This window comes from Lepisma saccharinum, chromosome 30 (assembly GCF_977018435.1).
Source record: "Lepisma saccharinum chromosome 30, izLepSacc3.1, whole genome shotgun sequence".
Classification (NCBI taxonomy): Eukaryota; Metazoa; Arthropoda; class Insecta; order Zygentoma; family Lepismatidae; genus Lepisma; species Lepisma saccharinum.
In genome coordinates, this window is record NC_139258.1 from 20,210,238 (window position 1) to 20,225,577 (window position 15,340).

At 37.1% G+C, this 15,340-nt stretch overlaps 1 protein-coding gene across 1 annotated transcript in view; it reads right to left on the bottom strand.

Moving 5' to 3' along the window:
• unc-45 (unc-45 myosin chaperone) overlaps window positions 1–15,340 on the bottom strand; it is a 73,351-nt gene that overhangs the window by 33,535 nt on the left and 24,476 nt on the right. Inside the window, exons 10-11 of the mRNA XM_083115646.1 lie at window positions 14,084–14,246; window positions 10,918–11,037 (exon numbers count right to left, since the gene is read on the bottom strand). Of these exons, the coding sequence (XP_082971772.1) occupies window positions 10,918–11,037; window positions 14,084–14,246 (283 nt within the window). The remainder of the gene's footprint in view (window positions 1–10,917; window positions 11,038–14,083; window positions 14,247–15,340) is intronic.

The window sequence follows — 15,340 nt, forward strand, 5'->3', positions numbered from 1 at the left end:
ATGTGAATAACAATCTGTAATATGTTTCCTGAATGTGAGAAACATGAAACCAGCTGAAATTTATCATTAACTTTGTGAGGTGTGTGGAGAACATGCATGAGTGATTCCATGGCTATAACTCTGTACCATGAAGGATGCGGAAATGTACATCATGATAAATAGTGGCCAGCCATTTGTAGTGCATGACGATTTGGTGTATGGAGTTGAAGGGAAGATTAGAGAGAATAAGATAATCTGATCATCCTCCCTACAACCCAAACTTAGCACCAAGTGATTATATTTATATTTAATATATTTGGTAGGATATTATTATTATTATCTGGATTATATTATCTGTTTATAGCTGGAGTTGGAGCTAATTTTGAATATAATTTGAAAAAAATTATTGCACTACCTACATTAAGACAGCTTGGATTAATATTATTGGCATTATCATGTGTTCCCACATCTGAAATTCTTCTTTGCTGGCTGGCAGTTCTGCAATGATAAGGCCAAAGAAGGTGTTTCCACATGGTTTGCATTGCACGCATCATCATTCTACAATGAATGGATATAAAAACAGGTGCCTCAAGAGTTATATGTCAAAAAATAATGTATGATGTGTACATAAAGGCAATATAAATTCTTGTTTTTCTTAATAGCCAATGGAACTGTTTCTGGATAACCTTCTTAGTTTAACACATATAAACAAGATTAAGTGCACACTTTCTTGAATGTGTCCTATAGTCAGTTTTAAAAACTGCACTTACAAGTTGCTAATCTTTATTTCTTCAGTCCAATGCATCCAATCCTTCCGCATGGTATCCAAGGAATTAAAAAATAGGTTAATAACCTTAAAAGAAGGGGGACAGTATAGAAATTGGGTGACCATACCAGAAGGTTCTTTCAGTGGAGATTTTACTACACAAAGTACCTGAAAAAAGTATAAGGACTGGTACAATAGTTACCTGTATTAGATATTGAACCCAGGAGCAAATTAGGGAATCGAACATTCATTCGGATTTCTGAAAATAACACTCTTACCCTTCTTCAGGTGCGGAATTGATAAGAATACCGATGTATTGGTATAGGCCAATCAATACCAGTGGTGTTAGTATCAGAAGTGTTAATTGAAATTTAAGCACAGTACCCCGGCAACACTTTTCCAGTGTCCAGGTGACTTGCAGTGTCTGTAAAAATGCAGTGTAATGCTTTTGTGAAGCCTAAATATTAGGGATGGGACCGATTAATCGGTACTCTATCGGTATCGGCAGATATAGGCATATCGGTAAAAGTACAGATTATTTTACCGATCCGATATATCAATAAATATCTTATAATTTATTGCAAAATTATGCCATTTTGTTGTAATTTTATGTATAATCTCCATGCCCTACTTTCTGAAAAAGTAAATGTCTAAATATTCAACTTATTTTGCATTGCAATCAGCTCGAAACACACATTTATTACGGAGATCAATGAAAATTCCAGGGTCTTCAAGGACAATTTCTAATTTTATACTTGGATCGGTTATCGGTATCGGTAAATTGTATATTGGTACTGTATCGGTATCGGCCAAAATTTCATATCGGCCCATCGCTACTAAATATATTAAAAATCAAGCAAAATGAATAATTTTAAGTGTTTTTGGAAATAAAATATTAGGGCCTATTCCAAATGCAGACAGGCAGGGGGTGTCAGGGTGATGTCACAGATATCCATGAAACTGAAATATATTATTCTAGATACAAAATTATTATGCACATATTTTTTTGTTTCGCAAAAAAAAAAAAAAAAAAAATTGTTGACTTAGGCTGCCTCAAAGTTTGGGGCTAAATTTTCACAAGTTTTGGCGACAAAAATTGTAAACGGCTGTTTCTCAGGAACTATTAAAGATATTTGGATTCTGTTTTTTTTTTATCTGTAAGTTTATTGAAAGCCTTTTCAAATGCATATACAACGAACTTTATATGCAGCTTTTGGGGTGTGCTATGAATAATAATAATAATAATAATAATATCGTCTTTATTGAGAGGGCGTGTTTCGGCCTCGCGGGCCGTTCTTACAACAAACCCTTTAAAAAAAACATATTACAATTGACACTTTCCACTTCTTGAAAATCTTTGTTGCAGTAGAAAGAATAAAAGAATAAAAATACAAAAAAATACAAAAAAAAGAGAGAAATTAAAAAAAAAACATTCCTACTTATAATGTAAACAATTAATGTACTGAAGGTACAGAGTTAAATACCACAATTAAAATACAATTATTACAGCTAAAACTACAACCAATACCTCATTCCCATTCATTGCAGAAAAGACAAAGCCAGGCACTATTGTTTGGACAGCAGATGTTTCTTTAGATTTATTTTGTATGTTGCAGGGTTAAGCTCCCCTGAGGTCAGTGGTGGGGGGAGGTCATTCCATTCTTTTATTGCGGTGACTATGAAAGAATTCCCATAGAATGTTGTTCTGTGTACAGGAATCGTTAAGTGTGTTTTTTGACGAAGGTTAATTGGTTTTCCTTTCTTCCTGTACGGAGCAATTTGATCATATAAATATCTTGGTTCCTTATTGTTCAGGATCCTGTACAATAAAGACAATGCCAAAAATGTTCTCCTATTCTTAACGTTTAACCAATTAAGTTCCTGTAAGTACGGGGATATGTGTTCTCTTCTTTTGACATTCAGTATAAATCTTATGCAACTGTTTTGAAGTTTTTGTATCTTGTAATTTAGAGCACTGTGGATGTTTATAAAAACTGGGGAAGCATAATCAATTTTTGGCATTACAAGTGTGTTGACTAGGTGAGTTTTCGTTTCTTTGCTTAGCATATGTTTTAATGGAAAAAGTGATTTCAGTTTGGCTATTGAGTTTTTAATTATATGTGTGACATGAGAACCCCATTGTAGATTCTCGTCCAATATTATGCCAAGGTTGCGTGCTGTTTCTACTTTCTTTATTTTGGAATTATTCAGTGTAGGGAGGGGGAGTTGTAATTGTTCTAACTTTTTGAGGTTACTCGTTGTGCCTAAAGTTAAAATGTAAGACTTGGATGAATTCAATTTGAGTGCATTACATTCAGACCATTTAGATATTGAATTTAGGTCCTGTTGCAATGCTTCTAGGGCCATTGCACTGTTTCTTAATGGTGTTTGTATATATATTTGTGTGTCATCCGCATACTGGTGGTATTTGCAGTGTTTTAATGAATCATTAAAATCTTTGATGTATAGCGAAAATAGGATAGGTCCTAGAATACTTCCTTGTGGTACTCCTTGTTTGATATCAAGCCATTTAGACATGCACGATTTATTCTCATGTACTAATTTTACACATTGTTGCCTGTTCGTTAGATAAGACCGAAACCATAACAATTCCTTATTTCTTATGCCGATAGATTTCAATTTCTCTGCCAAAAGGTTGTGGTTTATGGAGTCAAATGCCTTGGTGTAATCAAGGAGTACCAGAAACGAAATTTTACCATTATCCATCCCCTTGGCTATGTCATCAACAACGCTAACTAAAGTAGTTACCGTGCTGTGCTGTTTCCTGAAGCCTGATTGATGTGGAGAATAGTGGTCATGCAACATCAGATGGTCTACTAATCGTTCTTTTACTATGCGTTCTATAACTTTAGACATAATTGGCAGTACGCTTATTGGTCTTAGATCTTTAACATCAAGGGAAACAGTGGTTTTCGGTACGGGCGTCACTACAGCCTTTTTCCAATCTTCGGGAAATACCCCTTGAGAAAGAGAGCAGTTTATGATGTGAGTTAGGCTCTTTAGGCAATGCGGGATGCAGAGTCTCAACATTTTTAGAGTGATGCCATCATGACCCTTGGCATTGGAGTGTAGTTTTTTGACCTCCTTCAACACGGTAGCCTCATTAACCTTCTTCAGTTTGAAGGTTCCGCTTGTCTGCCGTGTTTTATATGACTCGATTAATTTCTCAACCTCGGTCGTGTTTGTTTGCTGACAAGCAGAATTTACAAAAAAGTCATTTATTGCATCCGCATTGAGTACACTTGAGGGTAATTTTTGGTTAAACTTATTAGTAACAACTCCCTCTCGTTTTAATGTCTGCCAAAATGCTCTAGCGTTTTTAACTTTTTCATTGAGAACCCGGTCATAATGGTGGAATTTTGCGTTTCTCACGGCTTTTTTCGCACGATTTTTAAAATATTTATAAGAGAGAAGCGCGTCTTGATCTCCGGTGTTAACATACTTCAGGTGAAAGTAATCGCGTATTTTCCAAAATTCTTTTACTTTTGCAGATATCCAAGGGGCGGGTGGTCTAGTTACTCGAAACGTTTTTACTGGAAAATGTTTGTCAGCCAACGCAATAATGTTGCTGTTCAAGAGAAAAACGGATTCGTTTACGTCGTGTTTGCTGCATATTAAGTCCCAATTAATATTTCCCGCGTCTTTGTTAAACTCGCTTTCGTTAAAGTTCTTAAAGCTTCTGACTTGAACCAATTTGTTATATTTTTTGGTGCAGTTGATTCCGAACACGGCGTATGTTAGGTGATGGTCTGATATACCGGACATTATATTCTGATCGACGTGGGTCACCTTCAGGTTATCAGAGCAGATGATAACGTCGATTCAAGTCCTTGACGTTGGCGTTACCCTCGTGGGCTTTGTGATGATTTGCTTACCGTGAGCCTCGGCAATGATGTCGTTTAAGAATCGCGTGTTGGGTTCATTTTGTTTCAGCATATTTACGTTGAGATCACCAATCGCAACGTAATGAGCATAATTCAAATGAAAATATTGCACGATATCCCCAATATCGCTTAGATGTGTATACTTAACTTTAGGAGGTTTGTATGCGACTAATATCCCGACCTTCACCTTCTGTACGGTTACCTCGACAGCTAAGGCTTCGATGTCATTATATTTTTGAATAGGCAATTCGAGTGCTTTCCATTGTAATGATTTGTGTATATATAAACAAACCCCTCCTCGAGTCCTATCACATCTGTCATTACGGATAATATCATAATTATCTAATGCTACCGTGTTATTCGAAATATGTGGTTTAAGCCACGTTTCGGTAATTCCTATGATCTGAAAATTTAATTTCTTTATTATGTATTTAAATTCGTCAAAAGAATTTAGCAGACCTTCCGTGTTGAAGTGGCACACTTTCAGTTCTTTGGGGAATGACTCGAGGCCGTTGCTTAGCTTCTGTTTGGGGAGCGGCGATTGACAATAGCTGAGTCGGGGAGGAGGGGGTGAGGGTGCCTGATGGAAAAAACTGTCCCTGAAGCTAAAGGGAGGGGAAAGGACTCCACTGACCTCATCACGTGGGCTATTCACGGAGCCTGGTTTCTTTCCAGTTTACCCGAACAATAAGCGCCTGGAACGTCTTGTAATATACATTTAGTTTTCCTGGCAGAAACGAGGCATTGGGTCTTACAATATTGTAACAAGGTAAACAATATCTTGTCATCCAAAATGTAATTGTATGTGGCTTAATCATCATACTTGGAACATATAAGTAATTATGAATATATGATTTTAAAAAGAAAAAAAATCTACTAATAAAAATGAGTAAGATAAAAAATATGAGTAGGATACAAGAATGCAAGAAATGATTACATAGATACCTATAAATAATGATACAAATAAGCAAAACGAGAAAATACACAAAAAACAAAGGGGTATATATACTATATATGTGTTAGTACGCTAGGGTTGCAAAATTTGGGCAACAATGTAGATTTCAACAATGTGTGTATATAAATGAAAGAAATAATTCAAAATACAAATATGCAAGATGCAATTTAAAAATATAGAAATAGGCAATTTGACAAAATGGAAAAAGTATATGTACGTTTAAAAATCTGTGAGAAAAAATGAGGTTTCAACGCTATTTTGTGGAAATAAACGGATGTGTATATAATGTCTTGAGAAGTGAATATGATGAAAGGTTAATGATCATGAACCAGAAAACTGTAAAGGATTGTCATTGTCCGTGTAGTTTCCAAGGCACAACAGGCACATTTTACTTCATGTTCCGCAGCTCTTCCTTTGTAGAAATGAAGAATCTTTGATCGTCCCTTATGACGAGGATCTTCCCGTCTCTCGTAGTGGCAGCACCAAACTTTTCCCTTGCTTCATGCAAAAGCTGCAGCCGAGCTTTGCACAAATCTTCGTGAATTGAGATCCGGGTTCCCTTCAGTTTGCTTTTGTTCCTCATAACCAGGGATTTTGTCCTGTAACTGACAAACTTCACGATTATAGGGCGTGGCCTGTTGGATTTTTGACCAGTCCTATGCGAACGACAAATATCACCGTTTTGAATTGTCAATCCAAGCTTGTCCTCGAAAAGTTTTATCGCTATTTTGTCGGTATCTTCATTGTCCTTTTCAGGGAGACCAAATATTCTGATCGACTGGCGCCGTTGGTATTGCTCCAGTTCTGCAGTTTTTTCTTCCAAATGAGTGCTAAGATTGGCAATGTTTCTCTCGCACGACGCGATTTGCATTTGAAACTCGTGCACTTTTTCACTGTTGAAGTTGAGGCTATGCTGAAGCGCTTCAACTACAGCAGCTGTGACCCTCTCTACTATTAAGTCTGCTAAACTCTTCTGCACTACTTCGGAATTTATTTGCGTTTTCACGCAATGTTCTATTGTCTCAATGAGAGACTCCTTGCTTACCTCCTGGGATCCCTTCGCCTGGGTGGGCGAAGGGTGGCCGCTGTTCTCCCCTCGGCCGCTGCTCTTCCTGCTGCCCGATCCACTCGGCGTGGTGGACTCCTTTCGCTGTTTCCGAGTGTGCATCTTCTTTTGTCCACAAAAACCGACACAATATCACAAACCACAATAAAAGTCACTTAGAACTTGGACACCAGCTTATTATTGCCCCGAACACTAGTTTTAACTTTCCGACTTTACGCACCTGCGAGCACTTGGAACTGAAACACGGAGCTAAGCTAAGCGTAAGCTAGTCCATCCGCCATCTTGATCTTGATGAATGAAATTTAAAAAAAATAGCCCCCTTTTGGACCCCCAAAATCTCGAAAAAGCCACCCTCAAAAATTTGCAAAATTTCAGGGCAGTTACAGCAATACCTCAAGTTGAACATATATAAATTTCACGGGGTGTATATGCCTGGTTGTAGTTTTACACAATATTTTAATAAACACATTGACAAGCTGAAAACTTAAACGCAATCTTAATATTGAAGGAGACAAACTTTATTTCATCAGGCTATTATTGGTAAACAATATACAAATTTTAAATGCAAAACAAGCAAGACATATACATCATAAGAGTCCATAACCAAACAATTCATGTAATTGGTTTATAGCATCATATTGCTGATCACACTCAACATTTCTTATTTATAGAACATACTAGAAGTAATTTGTTTTTCATATTCACATGTTCATTTGTTTCTTTTTGTTTGTGACAAATTGCTGTTACTTCCTTCTGAGCTAGAGTTTTGAGTCGTTTGGAAGATGTCTACAAGTGGAAAAGCAGTGTTTTCTGAGAAAAGAATAAAGTGTCCTGACTTTGAGAATAGGCATAAAAAATGTGTGTATCAAAGCAAGATTTGGAAGTTCAGGCAACTTGAACATATGTCAGTGTTGCTGAGAACTGATTTTAAACGTGAGGACATTAATCATGATACTTTAGTTTGACATTTGACATTTGACTCTGACATTTATTCTGTGCGGACTGATGTCATTGTTCAGGAAGTTGGAGTATGTGTGGAATCTTCTGAAGGTTCAGTGTTTGAAGAAGAAAGAGTTACTTTGGGAAGAGAATTTCGAGTGATTCATGATGATAATCTGTACAATGCAAAACAGGAAGAGACAGACACATTGAATGCAACCATATCTAACCTTGAAATGAATGTGAGTCCCTTAAAAGCACCTCGTCTTGTGAGACCAGACAGAAGAAAAGCCTACGTAAGCAGGAAACGTCAGCAGCTGGCAACAGAATTTGAGACTAGTACAGGTTCCAAGTTATCGAAAATCTATGATATCAATATTGTGTCAACTAAAGCCGATGAGTCTGAATCAGAAGAATGTGGTCAATGTGCAGAATGGTGCCACAAGATCAGTGATTCTTTTGCTTCATGCAATTCGTATCATGAAAAAGTGAGGCTACTGACAATTGTGCCAACAGGAATATCAAAAATCCAACTACTAAGCACAATACCACAGACAACAAAACACGGCAAATTAGGAGAATGAAAGGAGTGTACCATACGCCAGATCCCTACCAAGGACACCCACTCCCATTTGCAAGTATTGATTTAGCAAGAAGCTACTTTCTGAGTGATGATGTTGACTGATCTGTTCAAAGTCCAAATGCAAAAGATGTGATTGCAATAAGAGAAAATGGTGTGAAACTTCTAAAACCAAAACGTTATTTATCTAGGACTGTTCAAGAGGTTTACCGCAAATTTACCAAAGACCACCCTGATGTTAAAGTAGGTCGTTCCAAGTTTTATTCTCTATGGCCCAGATGGGTTATTCCTCATCCTGCACGGGAAGTGTGTGTCTGCATATACTGTGCCAATTTCGATCTTTGTTCTATAGCAGTGAAAAACAACAACAGCTCTTTACCCACCAATATGAGTGAATTAATGCATCACCTACAAAGGCTTGTAGTGTGTTCTCCACCAACAGATTCCTGTCTTCTTGGCGAATGTGGTGAATGTCCCAGGACTGATGGAATCAGTTCAAAGTCTCTGGGATTAACTGATGAAGAAGAAGACAGTGAGGAAATATCTTTTGCAATCTGGGAGAATGGGGACCTTATTAAAAAGACAGTTCCAGTAGATCTGTTCATTAGTGAAATTGCTAAATGGACAGTCAAAGCTGTCTCACACTTGCATGTGAAAGACATTCAAAGAAAAGCAGTGGCAGAAGAAAAGATAAGAGCACAAGTAGAAAGTCAACACTTAGTGCTTCATGTTGATTTCGCTGAAAACTGGACAGTTCTTCTACGAGATGAGATACAAAGCTACCACTGGAAAAACGACCAGGTGTCTATATTCACTGCAGTAGCGTATAAGGGAGATTGTACAAGAAGTTTTGCCATTGTAAGCGATGAAACCACCCATGACTCAGCGCATGCTCTTCTAGCTGTTAAGAAAATCATTACCTGTATTAGTGAGAATGGCAGTGCAATTTCATCACTAACAGTTATATCAGATGGGGCTGCAAGTCACTTCAAAAATCGTTATCAACTGCTTGAACTTGGAGCACTCCAATATCCAAGCAAGAAATGGATTTTCACAGCCACTGGACATGGAAAATCAGCATGTGACGGTGTTGGAGGTTCAGTTAAGCACCTTGCTACACGTCACAATTTATCATCAGGGCATATTAAGTGCATTCAGACTGCAGAAGATTTTCAGACTGTTGTTCAGACATATACATCAGCTGTTACACTGATTTACATTCCATCTGCAGAGATTCAAACATTCCGTGATGAGAAACACAAAGAGTGGGTACATGTGCAGGCAGTGCGAATGATTCAAAAAAGCAATGTGTGGCATGCAGAGGGAACTGGAAATGATATTGTAGTTTCCATTGCAAGAACTGCCCAGCATGAGAAACAAAAAGTGAATGTTACTATTGGAAACAGCTCACATGTTATGCAGTATTGTAGAATTCACGACATCAAAGTGGGAACTTTTCTGGCTGTTATGTATGATGACTGTTGGTGGGTTGCAGAAGCAACTAAAGTGGACTTTGAGATACAGGAAGTGCATGTAAATTTCATGCTGCCTCATGGACCTGAAAAGGGCTATAAATTTCCTGATAGAATTAGGCAACAAGAACATCAGTGCGTGATATCTTTGCAAAATATTCTGCGAGTTCTTTCTCCACCACACCCCCTTGGACAATCTGGAAGACTGCATGCCATCTCTGATACTGAAACTGCCTGTGTAGAAAAAGCTTTCATGAACAGAACAAACATATGAAATACCGGTGCTGGGAGTTCACATTGCCTAGCATGCATAAAAAAAATGTCTTACGCTTAAGTTTTCAGCTTGTCAATGTGTTTATTAAAATATTGTGTAAAACTACAACCAGGCATATACACCCCGTGAAATTTATATATGTTCAACTTGAGGTATTGCTGTAATTGCCCTGAAATTTTGCAAATTTTTGAGGGTGGCTTTTTCGAGATTTTGGGGGTCCAAAAGGGGGCTAATTTTTTTAAATTTCATACATAGCACACCCCAAAAGCTGCATATAAAGTTCGTTGTATATGCATTTGAAAAGGCTTTCAATAAACTTACAGATAAAAAAAACAGAATCCAAATATCTTTAATAGTTCCTGAGAAACAGCCGTTTACAATTTTTGTCGCCAAAACTTGTGAAAATTTGGTCCCAAACTTTGAAGCAGCCTAAGTCAGACAATTTTTTTTTTTTTTTTGCGAAACAAAAAAATATGTGTCATAATTTTGTATCTAGAATAATATATTTCAGTTTCATGGATATCTGTGACATCACCCTGACAGATTTTCTCAAATCTGCCTGAACTGAAATGGATTTGCCCTTAGACAGAAATTAATTTTGTGATTACATGATTATCTTATGTTAAATTATTCATATTTTAAAGCAAACTTTAGCACATCTACTTCTAATTTAAGACCACTTTATGCACAGATAGGCTAATTGGGAGGACCTACAGTTGAAAGTGGGATCTGAACCACTATGGGCCTCCACTGGGTAACAAACCCACGCCCCTTGATTTCAAAACATTACCACTATGACATCGGGAGGCAAGTATCAATATTGGTAATGTTGGAAATTGGTCAGCAATGGTACTGGCATCAGTTCAAAGTGGTATCGACTCAGCACTACTCCTAGTTGACCTCGTCCGGCCAGCAAAAAAAAGTGATAAATAAAACTGACAGAAGTTCAGAAATAAAAGCTGCAAACTACTGGACACATACCCTTATATTATCATTCTTGCTTTGGTACAGCTTCTTGAGAATATCAACTCCTTGCGAGATAATGGCTTTTGCTTTCTCCTTCTTTGAAGCAGCAGCTATAATGCATTCACAGGAAACTTTCTGAAAAATAGTAATATTTTTATAAACATATGTTTTTGCATATCTTCATAATCATGATGCAAGAAATTCTTTAACCAATCTAAAGTGAGGCCCACACATTTGAAATTCATACACCCAAACAATACCTTAATATTCCATGGTAACAAATAGTTTCCCAAGAAAAAAAACAGTAAGTGAAACCATATCTAGGTTTGTAAGTAGAGCTAGAATTTTTCATGATTTTGCATATTCTTTTGTTAAGGCTGTTATGTTCCAGTTCATTCCAATATATTAAGTTGTACTACATTTTTAGTTTCTTGAGTTATATCATGCTGAATTATTATCTTTACAGGCAGGAATCAGCAATACTACAGTGTGTCCGAAAAGTCACACAACCCGGTGTTTACGACCGTATAACGGAATAGCGAAACGGAACGAGGAGAAACACTTTCTGCCAAGAGAATGCCCTGTATATTGGGAAAATTTAGAAAGACAAACATATGTAAGAACATGTATGTTTTAATAACAAATAAGCAAAGTGTTGCCAAAGGTGGAAAAAATGTTTTTGCAAATCGTGTATATTGATGCACAGAACTCACTGAGGTAAATTATTGCAACATTTCACAATACCAACGAACAATTTGGATGGCCACCTATTGAATTTGACATAAAAAGAACTTTGACGAAGTTTCAAAAACATTGCACAAGGGAATAAATGGGCTGTTCCAAAAATCGATGTTTTCACAATATTACGAGGGACACTGGCAACACTGTTGCTGTCATGTGTCACTAACAGACGTGTTTCACCTCAGGCTATCACACTAAGGCACTTTTAACGACAAAGGAGAAAGTTGGTTATTCTCGAACATATGCAATAAATTACATACACCTTGCAACCCTGAAATGTGAGTACAGAAGAACATGTATCAATTGTTGTTTTCTGTGCCTTAGGTGGTTGCAGTTTGTCGCGAACAGCATTTCAGATTGTGTCTACTTATGCTGACGTCATGTGTGTGTTTTCAAAATGCCATATTCTACACAGGAAAGAGTGTTTATTGTTGAAGAATATATCCAAACATCATCATATTCTGGCGAAAGATAAGCATTTAGTGCCAAGTTTCAGACTTGATTGCAGAAACTATTCCAGCAGTAATATTGTGAAAACATCGATTTTTGGAACAGCCCATTTATTCCTTGAAACTTCGTCAAAGTTCTTTTTCTGTCAAATTCAATAGATGGCCAACCAAATTGTTCGTTGGTATTGTGAAATGTTGCAATAATTTACCTCAGTGAGTTCTGTACATCAATACACACGATTTGCAAAAACATTTTTTCCACCTTTGGCACCACTTTGCTTATTTGTTATTAAAACATACATGTTCTTACATATGTTTGTCTCTCTAAATTTTCCCAATATACAGGGCATTCTCTTGGCAGAAAGCGTATCTTCTCATTCCGTTTCCCTATTCTGTTATACGGTCGTAAACACCGGGTTGCGTGACTTTTCGGACACTCTGTATAAGCATCAAAATCTGTATTGGTTCAAATAATATTCGCTTCATCCTAATTATTTTTCAAAGAATGTATAGTACCTAGGAAGAATAGATTATGTACAATTAGCAAATTTCAAAATTTTACTAAAATAACAATAAAATCGATTTGTTGAAACTGACAGAGAGAGAGAGAGAGAGAGAAATATTTTACGTGGGCTGCTGGAAAAGTTTCTGCAATCAATATGAAAAAAGACGTGAAATTCTGGGAATGACTTTATTGTTTTTCAAAGTATTAACCCTTAAGATCGATACACTCTTGCATACGCTCAAACCAATTTTGAAATCATTTTTTTCAACTCGGAAGCTGATACCTCACAAACCGATGTTCGGAATGTGTCAACATCTGCTTCAGGCGACACAAATCGCTCACCATGCATCTTATTTTTCATGTGTGGGAACAAAAAGAAGTCATTAGGTGATAAATCAGGTGAGTACGGACAATGAGTCATTAATTCAACATTTTTACTGGACAAAAATCAACAGTTTTGTGTGCTGAGTGGGAACTGGCATTGTCGTGGTGAAGAATATGGTGACGATTTGGGTTTCTTTTACGTAATTCATTGATGACCTCTGGCAAACAAATTGTTGTATACCACTCAGCATTTACATTCCTTCAATCTTCTAAAGCTATTGTTTCCACATGTCCGGTATAACGAAGAAACAAGCAATCATTTGCTTGGCAGCACTCCTCGAACGAACAACTTTTGTTGGTTTCAGCTCATTTGAAACACACCCAAACAGTGGATTATTGTTTAGTTTCGGGTTCATATGAATAGATCCAAGTTTCGTCCCCTGTAACGATGTAGTACACCAACCCGTTTTTGAGCTTCGGTCAAGTTGTGTGGGATCCAACGGCTTGAAAGTTTCAGTTATGTTCAGATGACCATACAAAATCATATGTATTGCTTTCATGTCAATGTTCAAGGATGCCTGAATCTCACGGTATGTCACATGCCGATATCTCTGTCATTTCATGCACAACATCAACATTACTGGCAACAACAGATGTGGATGGACGACCTTCAAGAAATTCATCACTGAGAAATGTGCGACCACACTGGAATTCGGAAAACCAATTGTACACAGTCCAATTGGATGGTGCTTCATCCCCAGAAGCCAAATGAAGTCGCTCGATGCATTGATTCGGTGTTAAACTACATTTGAAATCATAAAAAATAATGGCCCGAAAGTGTTCATGAAAAATTTTCATTTCTCACACGACTACTACTTCAAACTGCTGTGAAAAATAAACGAATAGGCTTAAACAAACAATCAAAGATAATTTAAACCTAAGAAAGGTCTATTCTTCCTATTTTTATAATAGCAGAACACTAGCGCCACTGTTGGTAGTAGTTTGCAGAAACTTTTCCAGCAGCCCTCGTACACAGCTACAATGAACTAAGGTATTTTGCAACTAGATTCATAACAAAAACATGTTTAATAAATAACATATTGTGCACAAGATGTTGAATATAAACACACACGAATATTACTTAAACTTCTATGATAATTACCTGTTGCAGTTCATCGTCCGTGTTTGCCATTACAAGAATCATTTCCAGCATGCCTTCTCTTGCTATGACGGTATTCCCCACGTCAAGTGGTCCCTGCAGAAGCGCTGTCAAGGCAACGGTAACACGGACTTTGGATTCAATGTCTGGAGAAATTAGCATCTCCCTAAAATAAATTTAAAAAGATAATGGCATTCTTTTAACTTTCACTAACAGTGACAACTTGAGTGACTGCAATTATACATATAATGTGTCCTCCTTCCCTTATTTGTTAAATTATTTATCAGGATCAATGTACAGGGTAAAGAAAAAGGGGCTAGCAAGAGGTTGTGTAAATAGGCTCAGACCATGTTCACTTCGGAGTGACACCTCCATCCCAAGTTCTTTCTCCGATGATGTGGACTCACTCAAATCAAACCCGAAACTGATCTGAAATTTTCCTTCCGATCTTCTGAGATCAGTGCCGTTGCTTAGATATACAAATTCCATTACCTGTCAATTGAGATCCAGCTGTCAGGCTGGTACCTTTCCCCTGCATGAGGCAAGTAATGGAATTTGTAAGGTCTGCATTCCAAACCGACGAGAACATTCGTGTCTGTAATGTGTCTTTTTATTTACTTACAAGTCAACAATAAAGGGTGTCTGAAAATTAATGCAGGATTTAAATTGTGCACCATTTTTTTCTCTCGCATGGTTGGCAGTGTTCTGCGAGGTCAAATGTTGTAGCAAAAATGTGGCAGTTAGTTAATATGTAGCGCTACACGATGGGAGGAGTGAGTTACGATCATTAAAATTCATTACAAGTATGGAAACTGTAGGCCTGACATTTTCAGTAGGAGAAGAGCCCGAAATAAAACAACTGTGACCTCTCACCATGCAGTTTTATTCCTCTGGGGATTTGTTAAGTCCAAAGTTTAAGCTGCGAAAATAAGAACGATTCTTGAATTGAAAGCAGAAATTCAAAGAGTTATCGACGGCACTGAGGCACAGTTACGTGAAAAAATGATCCATAATTTTGTCAAAAGATTTCGAGTGTGCCAAATGCATCGTGAAGGACATTTGTCAGATATCCTCTTCCACATTTAATTACAGTGTTTACCCTTTCAAATAATGTAACAACTTTGCCAACTAATAAATATATAAAATGTTTTTTTATTAAATTAAATCCTGCATTTCTTTTGGGACAAATGAAAAACACAACTGGTTTTACAGTTACTAAAGTGGGACCCAAAAATACATAGTTTGCTGGATATGGCCCAC